Source organism: Corvus cornix, chromosome 1 (genome assembly GCF_000738735.6).
Source record: "Corvus cornix cornix isolate S_Up_H32 chromosome 1, ASM73873v5, whole genome shotgun sequence".
In the NCBI taxonomy this organism is placed as follows: Eukaryota; Metazoa; Chordata; class Aves; order Passeriformes; family Corvidae; genus Corvus; species Corvus cornix.
Genome location: NC_046332.1, coordinates 96,735,756 through 96,752,817, shown reverse-complemented (window position 1 = coordinate 96,752,817; position 17,062 = coordinate 96,735,756). Strand labels below are relative to the sequence as shown.

General features: G+C 35.4%; 1 protein-coding gene across 8 annotated transcripts in view; it reads right to left on the bottom strand.

The window, feature by feature from the left end:
• STS (steroid sulfatase) overlaps positions 1–17,062 on the bottom strand; it is a 112,961-nt gene that overhangs the window by 29,331 nt on the left and 66,568 nt on the right. For all 8 annotated transcript variants that reach the window (XM_039550141.1, XM_010394361.4, XM_010394362.4 and 5 more), the window contains 3 exons: positions 14,758–14,895; positions 5,616–5,775; positions 2,915–3,036 (listed from right to left, as the gene is read on the bottom strand). In XM_039550141.1, coding sequence (XP_039406075.1) covers positions 2,915–3,036; positions 5,616–5,775; positions 14,758–14,895 — 420 coding nt within the window. The remainder of the gene's footprint in view (positions 1–2,914; positions 3,037–5,615; positions 5,776–14,757; positions 14,896–17,062) is intronic.

Sequence of the window (17,062 nt, the reverse complement as noted above, 5' to 3'; positions counted from 1 at the left end):
CTTGTTTGAGAAGATCATTGCATAGCACATATCCTCTAAATGCTCCTTCAAAGGACTGATGAAGGGGAAAGTACATTGTGAATGCAATAACTGACCTAACTAATATAACTTAATGAAGATGTGTATTGATTTGGTTATGAGGAACTCTTAGCCTCTAAATATACAAATGCAAAATGGTAATTGTTCACTCTGAAGTTTCTGACCTTCCCTGAATGATGTGAGAAACATGCCTGCTTAAGTCAGACTAGAATCTTGCAAGCAAGGGAAAGATGTGCAACTACCAAGAATTTAACATACACTACATTTACCTGTTTCATATATATAACCTAAGAGTCAAAAATTAAACCAAAAAAAGGGGGTTTGGACTGAAGCACAGTGCAAATCTAACAATGGCAAAGATGAAGCTACTAAGGGAACTGTGGGGTGATGGAGTTAAAAAGGGACCAAATAGCTAAGCAGAATTTTGCTTCCCTCACAATTCTTGGTATATGCATTTTTCCTGAGGATCAAAGCTAATCCGAAACTTTGAGTGTCTAGAAAAAAATAGTGAAATATGCAAGCTGTAGCTGACATGCAAACTGAGGCTTCCCAGAAAATAAATATAGTAAGAAATCTGATGATATATGCATTAATAAGTGCATATACACAATATATGTACCTTTACCTTGTACTTGAATCAATAAATACATAAATCATATTTTCCTGGGTTGCAAGCTTTCACTTCTAAGCTGTTGTTGCTTTGTTCTTCAAAAAGTGCATCTTTGAAATTAATAGAAATTACATGTTTAACGAAAGAATGAGCAGTCTAGTTGGACAATTGGATTCTTCTTAGAAGGGCCCATTACCAGAGAAGTGTAGAAGATGCTGAACATGGCTGAGGGTTTTCATCCCACACTGTCATGGTTTCTTTCACTGAGCCTCAGGTCGAGTGGGAGGCAGAGCTGCTCTATTAATCTGCAGGTAGAATGTTTTTACAGAATTCCAAAATAGCTGTAGTTAACCTAGTTAACTATGCAGCACAGATCAAGAATAACCCAAGTCTTTTCTGGTCTAAAAGATCATTTACAATACACAAAAAGAGAAAACTATTCCTTGGTGACATTTTTTTCCAGAGTTTTCATATTTTTTGATAAGGAATATCTCTTCAAGACTCTCCTTAAGATTATTAAGTATCTTCTTCTGACAGGAGGAAGCACTGATGGGACAGCTGACTCCAACTGACCCAACGCATATCCTAGACCAAATGGCTTCATACTCAGCACAGAAAGCTGCAGAAACAAGAAGGAAGGGGCGATATTCAAAGTGATGACATTTGTTTTCCCAAGTCACCACTATGTGTGATGGAGCCCAGCTTTCCCGGAAATGGCTGAACACCTGCCTGCTAATGGGAAATAATGAATGAATTCCTTGTTTTGCTTTGCTGACACATGTGGCTTTTTCTTTATCTATTAAACTGTCTTTATCTCAACCCATGAGTATTCTCACCTTCTCACTTCTACCCTTCTGATTCTCTTTTCCATCCCACCATGTTAAAGTGTCTCTGTCAGGCTGTTTCTATCTGGAATTAAACCACCACAACCTTCTGTACAAAAGCCAGCCCACTGTTATGAAAATGTTATTGCCAGGTCCTGAGTGGGCTTTCTCATTTGAACGCCTTGGAGAAAGGAAGACTTGCACTCTATATTGCTGTTACTCATCAAGTAAATACAATAGACTAGCCCCTCATTGTTGCTCCCATTCATTTCCCATCACATTCCCCTTCACTGAATAGCAAAGATGACTCTTTCCTCAGACAAGGGATATATCACCTTGTAAAGGTGTATGTTTGAGAAAAACAGCTTCTCTGACTGTGAGAAGCTCGGCCTACTTCTCTCATTGTGATGCAGAATAATTTCATCCAACACCAGATACAAAATGCTCCTAGATCTGATTGCTTTGTTCTTCCTTATGATTATTTATTCCTTATGATTTATTTATTATTTATTAGAGCAAGACATAGAGGCACGGTAGTGGTAAATAAATATTATATGTAATATTTTCCCTTTTCCTAGTTTAAAGTCCAAGATAGGTAGAGAGTCAGCCTACAGATGACCAAGAAGACAAAGTTTCCAAATACTTTAACTTTGCATACTAAATATTAAACAAGTCCTTTCCCAAAACACTTAAATAAAAAATTTCTAAGGCAAAGCTTGTCTTGGATCATCTTTTTGAAGCTGTAACACAAGTCATCACTTTCAATGTCAACTGAGATGGGACTAATGTGTGTTTAACTTCATTCAGCACAGAGATTTTTATAGAAAGGGAAATATGCTTTGGTTAATGTGGAAGGTGCTACCAGAAACAGTGAGCTGTTAGTTAAAAAAGAGCAAATCAGTGAGAAATGCTTTTTTCCTTGGCCTACAAAGTAGAATTATGTCATTCATAAAAAGCATGAAACAGGACTCTCTAATACTATATTCATTCATTGGATAATTATGACTGACTCAGTGATTCTTCTATGTTTTGCTATCTGAATAATAAAAATGGCCAGGCTGACATCATACTTGCGCTGTTATTCAGCAAACCATCCTATTACCTGTGCATTTTTAGGACAATGTAAGAGTCAGCCTTGACTACTTTATTCTGTTGCACAGACTCTCTCTCAGGAAGGTTTAAAAAAAAGACATTTTCAGATACCATAGATCTCAGAATTGCATTGATATTTAACATTAATGCATAATAACAAAATAACATCAAACAGTGAAATGGCGAATAGGCATGCAATAGCAAAGAGAAAAGTTAAAGAGAAGGAAAAAGGCTAGATATTTTAAACAATTTTTTTATTACTATAGCCCAAGGCTTCCTCCTGATTCTCTTCAAGCTGCAATAAAAATTATATTAAATATTCAAAATGTGAACAGGCAAGTTTACTTACTGTTTCCTGGATGCCAGCGCACTGCATTTAAATATGCATTGCAGTAATGGAAGAGAAATTCATGCCTAGATCGAGTAACTTTTCCTTGAAGTAAAGGTAGCAGATCATGTCCATCAATAATCCTGAGTAAGAAAGCATTTCAAAATCAGAAAAATAACTCAAACCTCACTTTCCTGAGAAGATATTATAACTCTGCACATCTGCTGCCTAAAAAACCCCAAATCTGAACAGCCACCTCCAATTGGTCAATTCAGAGAAAAACCTTCAGGTGCTCTTCCCTTAGATTTTTACATTAGCTACGGAAACGATTTTACCTTTTGTCATTAGGAATAGTTGTTCTGTCAACTTTTTTTTCCCTTTAAATGAGAAAGTGAATGGACGTAAATGAATAAATTGCTACAACACAGTCCTTCACATTTACCTGCTTAAGTTTTTGGGAGTAGTCTGGCTGAAGTACCCTAAAACTAGAAAAAATATGCTGTTCTGTGCTAGCATCCTCAGAAGTTGTGGTAATATCTCTGTCCAACATATTATGCATATCAGAATTTAAGACAGAAGTGGTCATTTCAAATTTGAAAATTAACTGTTTAAATATGCATTTACCAACTACACACACACACATACACATAAATATGTATAAATTCTCTAAATGCTGCTGGGCAACTTTGATCATGCTTTGAAGGAGTCAGTCAATTTACATAAAAACTGAGTTATAAAATAAGCAAGGCTTTTAACAGTTTCCCTAAATTAAACCTTTGAATTGCTGACATCAGCTGGCAGGGGGAGAAATCACAATCTGCATTTTTGACCTGGTATGGATTACAAATTTTTCAATAATTTTTACAGGAAATTACTTTTTGCTGATATACAGATCAGCAAGTAATTATTTCTTCAGCATTTTGAGCAACATCCCATTAAAATTTTTTGAAACTTACAAAAAGATTTAAAAGGTCTATGTTAATTTTCATTACCTTTACATACATGACCATTTCATTAGCATTATGTAAAACATTTTTTACTTTAGTTTAACTACTGCAAGACAGGTATTACTTTTTAAGTCACATGTGTTAATTAAATTCTTGTCAGCAACTGTATGCAACAATCCATTCAGAGTAGCACTTTTCTCAAAGGATGGGTAGGAAAACTTCCTGTAATTCCAAAAGCTACCTTGTCTGATAACTGCTTTCTGGGTTAATCCCTATCTGTGGGGGTCTGTTGAAAAGAGTCTTTCCCACTTTCAGTTTTTCATGTTTTCTTGCCTGAGTAACAGACTCTTGTCTTGCAAGCTTGCTTATTAACAGATGCATATCTATTGAACACTTTCTGCTCTACAGCCTTCCCGTTGATGGGGAAAAAGGCATCTCCAGAAAAATGTCTCCAGTACTCTAGTACCCCTACAACTGCTGGATTCAGAGGAATATACTAGACTTTTCTTTCAACTACTAATTTCTTTTCTTCAACTAGGAGCATCTCTTCCATTCCTCTTTAAACTGCTCTCTCACAGTGACAGAACACTAATTATATTTATTTTTCTTATTTCTCAGGAAGAATTCAGTGGAGCTATAAGAATTCAGCTTCACGCTAGTCCATGACCTAAGATGAAGTAGTACTTGTGGCATCAGTCTACACAGAAGAATCACAGTGGAGTAACCTGCAAGTGGAAGTTATGCAAGTATATTTGGATTTCTATAAAAGAGATCAAAGGAAACATCAGTACTTAGTATTCACTCAAGCAATATGAAAACAAAATGCATAAGATCTGCCACATTAAGAACAATCAGAACTTCTGATATTCGACAGAATTACTGCTTGTAGAGCATCTCTCAGGACCAACCTGACTAATTTTTCATGTCTTAGACTTGTCCTGCCCTGCCCTTTCCTTCAAACATTCAATGAATAATCATTAGCAGAGTGACTGCTCACTGGTCTTCCCCATGTGAATTCTTGATGCTTTGTGCTCAAAAGCTGTTTGTGAGTCACACATGTGTTCAAAGCATATGTATATCGACAGGTTTCTCCACTTACTGGATTTGGATAGCAACAGCATTTAGGAAGAGGCACCTTGCCACTGAGACTTTGTATCTCTCAAACAAGACAAAGCCTGGGGATATAGCAGTGTCAGGAAAGCATCTTTTGAATTGTAGAAGTCCAGTGGCTTTTCTTATCAGGCTGCAAAACTCTGTATGGGATCATTTTCACTAAGTTGGTACAGAGAAAAAAAAAAAACCAAACCAAACCAAAACAAAAAAAACCCAAACAAAACTGTGAGAAAAGCCTAGCTGGCATTTTGATGTGTTTTGTTATATTAAGCAGGTCAAGGATGAGATCATGAAGTTTAAAGTAATTTACACTTATAGTTTCTTTTTCCAACACATCCACTCATGCAGAACAGAACCTTTTTTGATACATTCATTTTTGCCTTTAGTAAGTAATTCCAAGTTTGATTTGACAGTATGTTGCTCTGATGGTATTCTGTTATCTTTTTGGTGGTTGGTGCTTGTTCTGCAAGTTAGTCTGTATTTACATACAACGTTTCTGCAAAATACTATCAGTATTTCAATATGAAAAGAGACAACATAATATTGCAAGTATAAAACCTAGTTTCTTATTTACATTCTCACCTCTAACTTAATAGATATCACCAGAATGTACAAAACACTCATGACACTTTCTCTAAAACAGAGATGACTACAGAGCATACCTGTCAGAGGGTAACTGTGCATCTGCAAGTTTGACAATGGTAGCAAATATATCCATGTTACTCGTTGGCTCATCAATATAGACACCAGCCTGTACCACTCCAGGCCAACGGAGAAGACCTGGAACACGAATACCTCCTTCCCAGTTCGTTGATTTTCCACCTGAAAAATTAGTTTTGTTTGCTGAGAAATCAATTTCTTCTTAGATAATGCCACCCCGTAAGATTCAATTTCCAAATATTGAACATTTTGTCTAGCTAGAATCTCTACATGAGATGTATTAGCCTTGTTCTTAATTTTCTAGATTTTTGACCTACTGTAGTACTTTCTCACAGTAAATTTACTAATATGTATTAGAGAGAGCTTATAAGATGCATTTAAATTACACAAAAATAAGTAGTTGTAGGAGATTAAAAAGCACTTCACTGGAATCTTCATATAGAAATTGGTCTAGATAGTGTGCCCCACAGCCATGTGAACTACAACCAAAATACAGGAATCAAAAAAATATTGAGTTATACCTAGATATCTGAGGTATGGACCCAGAGAAAGTTCATGATTTTTTATTAAAAATGGTGCTTAATGACTTTATATAGAAGAAAGTACTAATTTAAGTATATTACTGAATTCTCCAATTCAGTGCATTAGAAAGAAATTCCCTTCAGTGATGATAACTTTCAGGATGTTGTGAAGAACTTTTTGTCTTCTAAACCAACACAGTTGCATCAAATGCACTATCAATCGATTGCATTCAACACTGCATTGCAGTCATTTATTTTTCTACAAGATCCATCACTGCACAGTCCTCCCAACATCTTTGCAGCAGGGCAATGGGTTTATTTTATGACAGCATGGTCACCATTACTTAATAAATAATTGACACGACTCTGTAGGGACAGGCATCACAAATGCTATTACCAAGGTCCCACACAGTCCTGACTATGTAAAGCACTTCAGGGTGACCTTCGAAATTAATACATGACTTGAAAAAGAAACCTCTGTTAAACAGATGGGGTTTTGATGTGGTTAAGCACGGTCAGGGCCATTTACCAGTAAATTGAGATTGTTTTATACATTTGAAACTTCTGGAAAAAGAGGAATATGTGGGTTGGACTCCTTCCATTAAATGAATCAAATAGCAATTCATGGTTCAGCCAAAACTCCTATTGGCCTATTTTTTCCTGTATCTCCCTTTTCAAGTAAAAAAAAGAACAAAAGAAAAAATATTACAACAAAGTACTTCAACAGTTCTGTTTCCTCAGCATCTTAAACATCCAAAACACCTCATAGATGTCAATATCTTTGGTGTTCACCACAGCCCTTGTTGTAAATGCTGCCTATTTTACTGACTCCTTGATGATCTTTTCCATTTCAGCAAAGGGGGTTAAGAATCCACCTGGTTTTATACAGGTTTTTCACTGTTCGTAAAGGTAAATAGTAACTTCAAGACAGACAACTCTTTTGTGCATAAATTTACCTTTTCCTTTTCCTGTGACTGAAAGACCATTAGCTCATGATTCTTTGTTGTATCAGATTTTTGCTTAATTTTTTCATGGGCTTTATCAGAATTCATAATATTGAATAGTCAGGGACATACCTAGTCTGATGTCAGAAAACTTAGACTATCTAATATTCAACCTTATGTCAAGTGACAATACCTGTTTAAGTTTTTTTTTTGAAAACAGTGCCAAGATCTCAAGAGGACTGTCTGTCTTCTGGAACACTGTTAAAAGTATACTGTCATCACTGAGTTAAATGTAATTCCATTCTCATGATGAAGTGTGTGACTACCTATTCAAAAACTTAAGAATGAGATGCATGTGCTATTTTTGTTTACATTATTGTAAAATATTAGTTTCAAAACACAAGTCTAAAGAAAATGGAGATTTAAGTCCATAAACTGTTATTTGGTGAGACACAGAACACCTTTCACCTAGCAGAAGGAAGTTTTCAGCTAAAAGCGTGTTGATTAGTTGTTAATGTTGTTGGGTCAAGATCAGTGTAGATGTCACTAGAATGTGTACATCTTCTATAGAAAAGATGATTCTACCCCTGTACAAAAGTCATTAAGTTTTCAAAGTTTGTTGGGAATTAGATGTTACATAGCAGGAAAGATTAATATCCTGACTGAGCTATGGTGCATAGAAAATCCTGTTGAGCAGGAGTTGTTAAATCCAAATCAAAATTCAAGAAAAGCATAAGGCCATAAAATTACAGATATCCTCAAATTAACATACTTTCAGTGAACAGCTATGCCAGGGAGATGATTTAGTTCATGAGCCAGATCCTAATTCTGTGTACAAATGACAGCAGCTTTAGGGCTGAACAGCATCAACAGACAGACAACACCAAGAGTTGATCTATACCATAGGTAGCTTTAGGTATGATGTTCCTTTTATTTCTGTATGCCTGTCAGAGCCTAGTAAGAGTGCTAGCTAGAGAGGATGTTTAAATAAAGTCTCCTTATACTGTTGTCTCCTTTCTAATCTGAAGACAGAAAAATTTCAAGGTAAGTGGTAAATCTGATTCCCACACATTGCAATTCTTAAAACCTAGATATTGTGTCGCTTTCACAGTGCTTAGGTTCACAGTACAATTTTCTTGAATAACGCAGAAGAGGTCAGAAAAGTTGCACATTACCCAAGCACAAAGGAGCACTCCACAAACTCTGATGCCCTGCTGTAAGGTAGAAGAAGCAAAATGGATTCCACAGCAGGGCTCTCTCCTCACTTACGTCTATGAAGAAGTGACTGCTGTTTTCTTTTCAAAAGGCTAATTGGAGCATAATTCTTTTACATCTCTGGAGACTGGGAATAGCAGAGAATCAGGGCAGGAATTACAGGTCATTGCAGAAGACTATCTTCTATTATCTATGCTTACATGGCGTTCATTTTTATTAGAATTGTGTTAAGTGACTAGAGGTGCTTAATACTATTATATGATTAAAAATCCCTGGACATTTATCATCTTTAAAACTCTAGCTGTTAATTTTTGTTCAAGATATCTGCATTCCTTTTCCTTAAAGAAAAAAATCAAAGTTTTACTACTGATACTTGAAACATGTAGCAAACATCTAAATGACTAATAAAAAAAAAACCCCAACAAAATGTCATTATTTTGAAACAAAATCTCTTGATATTTAAGGATCTGGCTCATTAGTTTTGTATTTTGCTCAGACTTGACAACACAGGAACAGAGAAAAACTTGCAACGTAGTAGCCTGTATACCTTGCAGACTCTAGGGAACCTAGCTTTTTGTTATTTTTTTCACTTAAATTTGTGTAAAAATATTTTTTAAAAAGTGTAAAACACACCAGGCTGTATTTTCCTGCATAGCTATCTACACTTTCTGAGTAGTTGCACCTTTCAGTGTTATGTTCAACAATAGCCTACATCCACCTTTCCTGAAAAACCTGCAGGAGCAGGCAAAATGCAGACATAACTCTCTGCAGTCATCCACAACATGACATCAAATTTCCATTTTGACCTCATTTCAAATCTTAGCTAAAAGAATACATCTTTTTTTTTTCTCCCTCTGGTTTAAATTGACAGCTATTACCTAACTCTGGCAATAGAGGTTTTACAAAGGATGATAAATAAAGGGGAACTCTGCAGTAAATCACTATTAACATTATGAATGATTAATGATGAAAACAATTTTAAGTAACTTTCTTAAATCACATGGATTAAAACCATACTACCCTTTCCTTCATATATTCTTTTAAAAACAAAGCTTCTAAACCCAATTTATTCTCTTGAATGATAGAGAAATACAAAGAAATTAATTATTCTACCCATCTGTATCAGATTTTATGCCACATATATCAACAACCAAGATGGGTTACTATTGGTTACTTTATAAAATGGTCAAACAACAATTTATTTTCAATGGCAAATTTACTCTTTATTTTACTGATTTTTAACCTGTTTTATGTACTGTTTTTGTTAATTTTTAATCTGAATTATTCTTGTACAGGTGAATGGAACAGACATGGCTCATTTGGCCATTTTTCATCTGACCTTTCTTCCAACCAAAAGAAATGATCTCTGAGGATACCTTCTGTTTCAGTCAAAATAACAAGATGGGTTGATTATTTAAAAATCTGGATTACTTCAGAGAGAATATAAAAGTACAGTACACTTGAAAAGAAAGGGTCAACTACTGCTTTCTTTCAAGTCAAGAGTGAACTCCAACAAATATCACTAGATATGCCATAGCATGATTCCTGGGGCCAAAGTAATGGTCAGCCTGGTTTCTCTGTGGCTTACAGGAAGGAAAAGGTTTACTAGCAGCTCCAAGAAATGTTGCTGAACTAACTTATCACTGCAGTATATAAACTTGTATTACAGTAATAAATTTTAATAAAATATTGGGTAATTGATTCCTCCATTTCTTGTTTTGGTCTCACAGATCTGTAGCAGATTTAAAATATAAGGGTCTAAGTCCTTAGGAAACATTAATTATTATTTTTTATGGATATTAACAAATAACTATGATAATACCTATTTCTAAGGCACAAAGCACTTAAAATTGATGTTGTTCAGTTTGGCTTTATCAGTGTTTGGCTCCACTTCCATTACTTCCATTAACAGCAGAACTCACGGCCCAGCACGACAATAGCCAAGTGTCTGTACTGTGCTAAGTGCTTCACAAGTACAAAGACAGTGTTTCTAATGCAGGTCTGAGCTACAGGCAACATGTACATATCCAAAAGACAGTAAGAGATGTAAGGAGATTCAACAGAAAATCCCATATGTAACAAAGTGGGATAGATGTCAACAAGTGATAGCGAGGGAGGACTTCTACTGTCTGCATATGTACCAGTGAAATACTACGGTGAGAAAAAGAGTAGAGAAAAGTTTTTACTGCCTTCATTGCTTACTGCTATAAATTGTGTGTGTACATATATATATATATATATAAAATAGCACACTGAAGCTAATTCAAGAAATTACTCACTAAGAAACTAAATAAAAATTACCACAAAATATTTACATGCAAAATCTCAGGGTACCAAAGAAGAATATAATGATTTCCTTCAAATCAGTCACCTTATGCTGGTTGTTAATATAGAGGAAATTCTATTCATTTGTTTATTCTACTCATCTTATTTGAAAGTAGAAATCTAAAGTATTTGGAGAAACTAAACTTATTTCTGCTCCTAAAAGAAAGCTATGGTGACTAGCTCAAATGGACATGCTTCAATGAGGCAGCTAGTGAAAAACACCTAAAAAGAAGTCAGTGCAGGTATCCTGGAAATCATATATACAAGCAATACCTTAATGTTTCATACTTTCAACATATTATGGAACTGAAAAAAAAGCTGGAAAATTACATAGAAAGTTTTAAGAAGATACTTCAGTTACACCTAATACTTTCCATATTTCAATATAAAATTGTTAATATTAATGTATTAAATTGCTAATATTGTTAATTTAATTAAAATATTAATAGTATCTTGTACAAATCCCAGGAGTACTTCATGAGTTCAGGTAAGAAGGCCTTCAGTTGTTGGTAAGAAATTCTTACTAAAATAGCCACTATTTTTTGTTTTAGAAGCTGTATCTAGATTTAAACCTTTGAAAGATCTTTGACAAAGACCTTCAGGAAAAGTTACTGGAACATTAATCATGGTTTAGGAGACAAAGGGTTATCATGAATCAAAATCTGACTAACAGTCAGGAAACAAAAAGAGAAAACAAACAGCCTGTCAACCTTAGCAAAAAATCCCAAAACCAGTATTAAGGTACCTTGATGCTACTATGTGTTAAGCCCCTTACTACTTTAGTATATTTACTTCAGTTTTGAATGGCAAGTAATTCACAGAGAAATATAACAAGGAATTAGAGACAGGTAAAAACTCATCAGTTAAAATTGATAAAAGAGTTGGAAGAGACAATTATCTTCTGAATTTTTCCTCTGCAAAGAGACACCATAAAAGTATACAAAACAAATCTAAGCTGGGAAGATATAAAAACTTTTCCCTCCTTTATCCTGTATCAGTTAGGAGATGTTATTAAATTTCAAGATATTCCATGAAATTTGCAACTGCCCCATTTCAAAATAGTAAATGAAAGCACTGTGTTCTCATGGACAAGTGTTAGAGGCTATGCTCAGACTTTAGAAAGACTCAAAGTGGAAATCCATCTTTATATGATGAAAAATTATGTAATTAATGTAAAGAATCTTTGTAGAATCTAAATTGTCAGGATTCACATCTTAAACCAAGATCATACTATCTAGGATTAGGAGGAGATTTTAGGGATTTTATTTACTACACAGATTGTGATCCTGATAATCTTCAGTAAAAGGCCGCTGGAAAGAGATTTTGATCCATCACTTCAGTATTACTGTGTAACGTCCTCTGAGAAGGGATACTGCAGAGATAAACCAGACTGTGTCCAACAGCAACTGCTTAAACACTATGTTAGCTGTGGTTTCTAATTTCAAGGGCTATCCAAATTTATGGTGAACTGTTCTGTAGTTAGAATCCAAAGTAATAAAACCTTCAAATAGCAATTTCCCCTTTTTGCATCGAGTCTTGCAGCACTAGCTTAACTCTCCAAACCCTTCCTAAATTTTATTATTGGTGCTTATTTGGCTAGGTATCAAGAGAAATTAGTGAGTTAGAATTGTGGAGATTGATTGAGAGCTTTTGATTTTAGGGCAGAACCAATAATTGCTTAGTATACTGCTCTAGCTCTGACAAGAGGGTTAAGTGGCTTGATTCATATTTACATTCATACAGCACTCAGATAAAGATAACTAGTGGAGATTGACTAGCAGAGAGAGAGAAAGGATGTGTATGTCTCCCAGTTTTTTAAACTACAAACCAGAGGAAGCAAATTCCTAGTGTATGCACACATAAGCACAAGCAACACAAAGATTGTCCTTTTGCTTTTTTAGGCACATTGCTTATCAGTGCCTGAGTCTCAGCGCTTCACAGGTCTGCTTCTCATTAACTCTGCCAGAGACGAACGGACACTTTTCATCACACATGACTTTTAATATGAATAAATTCCTATGTATGAAAATAGATAGTTATGCAATTAATTGACCATTTCCACTTCAGTCCTTTTGAAAATTATGTATAATATACCTGTTAAATTAAGGACTGATTTGGAGATGGAGTGAGTAGATGATAAAGCAGAATTCATTGTATTTTAAAATGTTAGAAGTATATTCAACTAATCGCATGGGTCTCTTAATTTATTTTAATTTTATTAAGAATATCTCTTACCAAATAATCATTTTGTTTCTTACATTCTGATTATTTTCTGACCCGTTGTATATTAAATTTGCCAGCACAGCATAGATGTTAACTGCAAAACACACAATTTTTACTTTTTTTCTGAAAAGAAGCCCCATTACTATCCAACTAAACCTATCAATCAGATTTTTTTATTAATCCAGGTAAGATCTATTTCAAGTTTTTCTCTGCACTGGAAGCATGAATACAAAATTTTGCAAGGCTTGAGAGAAAAGACTCCATTTAATCAGAGTTCCTCAAGAAAACATATTCCCAAGAGTATTTTTTGCTTCCTCTCATTTATCCTGTACCTTATGCCTGGCACTCTAGAAGGCAAATATTTTTTAGAGTTTCTAAAACACCTCAGGCTGTGCCTACAGCTACAGATATGTAACCATATGGTTCCTTAATTACTTAAATCACTACGCAAGGCCTGTGTGCTAATGTTCGAGACACATTTCACTCTGGTGTTAGCCCAAGGGGACCCATCTGATATACAGACCTCATGACTTTGGCGTTCCTTGTTTTTCTTGTGTACCATTTCCTTTGCAGCTCTCTTAAAATATAAGGGTCATTTCTCAGACAGATACCTACTGACTAAAAACTGTGGGGTCCTATTGCTTGAAAACCTCACTGTATTGTTAGTGCTTACTCTATATGCCTGTACTTTTTCCTTTTTGAAGTTTGCAGATGATATAAATCTGGCAAGAGTGGAAGGTTGTGTTACCATCCAAAGGGACCTTAATAGGCTTGGAGAAATGGGCCAAAAGGAACCCCGTTAAGTTCAGCAAAGGAAATAACAAGTCCTGCATCTTCACAGCAGTAACCTCTAGCAAAGCAAAGGCTGGGCAGTAACTGTCTGGAAAGCAGCTCTGCACAGAGGGACTGCAGGGTTCTAATGAACCAGCTGAACATAAGCCAGCAATTTGCCCTTCTGGCAAGGAAGGACAATATCATTCTGAGCTGTATCAGGAAGAATGCTTCCAGTAAGTCTTGTTCTCTTCTCAGCCCTGGTGAGACATACGTGGAGCAGTGGGTCCAAGTGCAGGACTCCCCAGTATAAGGGACTTGGACATAGTGGAATGAGTTCAAAGGATGGTGATGAATGATTAAGTAGGAGAGGCTGAGAGAGATGTTTATCCTGGAGAAGAAAATGCTTAGCAGGATCTTACCATCTGTAGGGACACATGGTAAAGAGTGTACCTGAGTAAAAAGGACAGTCAGACTCTTTTCATTGGGAGGCCACTGACAGGATATGAGGCAATGGACACAAACTAAATCACAGAAAACTCCATTTAAACATAAGAAATTTTTTTTTTATGGTGAGTGTGATCAAACACTAAAGAAAGTTGCCCAAGGATGCTGTGAAGTTTCCATCACTGGAGATTTTCATAACTTGACTGGATACAATCCTGAGGAATGTGCTATAGCTGACCCTGCTCTGCAGGGGCTGGGACTGCAGACCTTGGGAGATGCCTTCCAGGCTCAACTGGATTTGTAGTTGATTTTGAGACTTTGTAGTTCTGCCATATATAAAAAAAAAGAAAAAAAATTCAGACCTAAGGACAGTTTACTTCTTTCTACAACTAGAAGCTTCAAGTTGGGTGAATGACTTTTTAAAAATTACTGGATTTCTTTGATCTTGACCCCTGAAATATGAGTGGAGAACATAGCACAGCCTCTACCTAGTGAAACAATGAAAAGAAATTAATCTCTCGTAAAGAGACAAGAAGACTCATTGAAATTCATTAGAAAGAATAAAAACAAACATTCTTACTTTATTTCAATTAGATTGAAGATTTTGACCTTGGCCACATAGTACATTACAGTTGTGGTGCAAACCCAAGGAGATGCTTTCTTCTCGCATTTTTCAAGAACAATCAGAGAATATTCACCTTTATATATGCCATTGTATCCTCCATGGACTTCTCCAGCACTGGAGATTTCTTCAACATGAGCTCCTTGGTCAGATGTAAAGTATACAAGAGTTTTTTCACTCAGATTATGTTTCTTCAGCACATCCAGAACTTGCCCTAGGTATCAAAAAAAAAAAAAAAAAAAAAAAAAAAAAAAAAAAAAAAAAAAAAAAAAAAGACAGCTTTGAAGCTTTGAGGTCTTTGGCACATATAAATATTTGTGTCCTTATGCCTTCTTGAGACCACTTTTCACATAAACTCTCTTATACACACCAATTGGCCCATGCAGCACACAGTAGGGCACAACCACACAACCACACAGGGCTTGTAGCAATCAGGACCATGACTCGATTGCTGCAGGGTTTCTTGAAGTACAGAATGAGAGGATTTGTGCACTTCAGAGAAAAGAGGTAATCCACAGAGAGCAAGTGACCTTTGGAAGCAGTTGCTCTCAATCAAGGAAACCCCTTTGCAAGAAGATTCAAGCCACTGAGGATATCTGAAAGAGTCTCAGCATGCAGAGTAGATCTCACAGTTTGGGGGTAAAACCTTGATGCCTAGCAACCTATAGAGGCAGCATGGCAAAAATCTCAGTGTGAGTGTTAGAGTAAGACAAAAAAAAAAAAGTAAGAGAATATATGTAGCACCTTTGGCGTATGTGTGGTTTCATTATCAAACCTAATAATTAGTCTTTAATAGCTCATCATATAGAAAAAAATCAACTAAACTCAAAATGTGCAAGGTAATTAACACACCCAGGTGCACACATTTAAAAGAAGTATCCACAGGGATATATGTTTTGTACCTCTAAGGCACCATGGACTCCTGTTTCATTTTCACAAAAGGCTCCTCACACTACTTTGGCACTGTGGATTGCAGTTATATAAATTACATGAAACCTATTTAGACTGAATTCTTTAAAGTGTGTTTCTGTATGAATGAGAGTGAAGCTGCTCTTTGTAACTTGCTCCAGTGAATTTTATACTGATGAGGAATCTAAAATTATTTGTCCTGGAAAATGACCAAAGCTTAAGATTATAATTCTTCCCATCAGCCTGACAATGAACCTGTCCTTTAGGGATCTCAGAGCATACAAAGATAATTCTGTCTTCGCAACCATTTAATCTTTATTCTTTTACTTAAGCATCCAAGAATAGTTCAATTTGAATGTTAATTTTGATTTGCTAACCTGTCCACCATGTCATCTGATGCCCAATTATTGTGCCAAAGTGGATGAGATAAGAACTTTGAAATACAGAGCCTTCTAAATGGTTTTCAGATCATTGTTTCTGTTGCTATGTTCTTTTTCTGGATAAGGAGTAACTACTTTACTTATTGATACTATTTCTAGTTGTCTTTTAATGTTATATCATTCTAAAACTGCCTTTTTAAAAAGGTTGACTGTCTTCATTTTTCAAATGACTGGGTCATCAGCAGTTAAATTTAAGTGATACCTGTTGGTCTTGTTTGTAAACTAGGAGCAAAGAAGAAATGTAAGAGTAGGAGAATTTGTTTATGTAAATTTTGAAGCCTTGTGGGAGTTGAAATTTCCCAACAGAGCTGAGAAAATCTGTTACAGAGGCTGACATTTTAAAGTTTGTGGGTTGAGGGAAAATCATGCAGATCCATCTGACAAGCCATGCGCTTGCTGCATAAGGTGGACTTAGTGCCAGAAAAGAACGAGGCAATTTCCCATTGGCTTCTGAAATTGTTTGGAGAATGTACTTGCTAAGTGATTACAATATCTCTTGGAAATGTGTCAATGCTGATAAAAAAGTGTAGTATAAAGATAAATTAGGACATTATGTGTAGGTATTCAGCCACATGACCTCCAGAGTTCCCTCCCAACCTATATCAAGCTATATTTTATGACACTATGACAATAATAATAAATGGTATTGTGCAAAGAAATATATGTGCAGTGATGTGCACAACAGTATTTTTTTACATACACCATTTTCTGTGATGAAATTGAACTTTCAAATTCATCCTGTATATAAAACAAAATGAAAATAAAATGTGAGTTGCACTCAGTATATCACATTAAATGATCTCTGGTGAACAAAGGCATTGGCAACCATTCAATAATGGCCATTTTGCTTTCCCAACTAATTTGGGAAAATAGGAGAAGCAATGAGGAGTGTCTTGATATCACAGATTATTAAACATAAAATTAAAAATTCATATTAAAATTAAATATAAGACATTATGATGACTTTTTTTGGTAACAAGGTTGAGAAACTTGATTTGCCCTGAAAAAAATATAAAATTCTGACACTCAAAT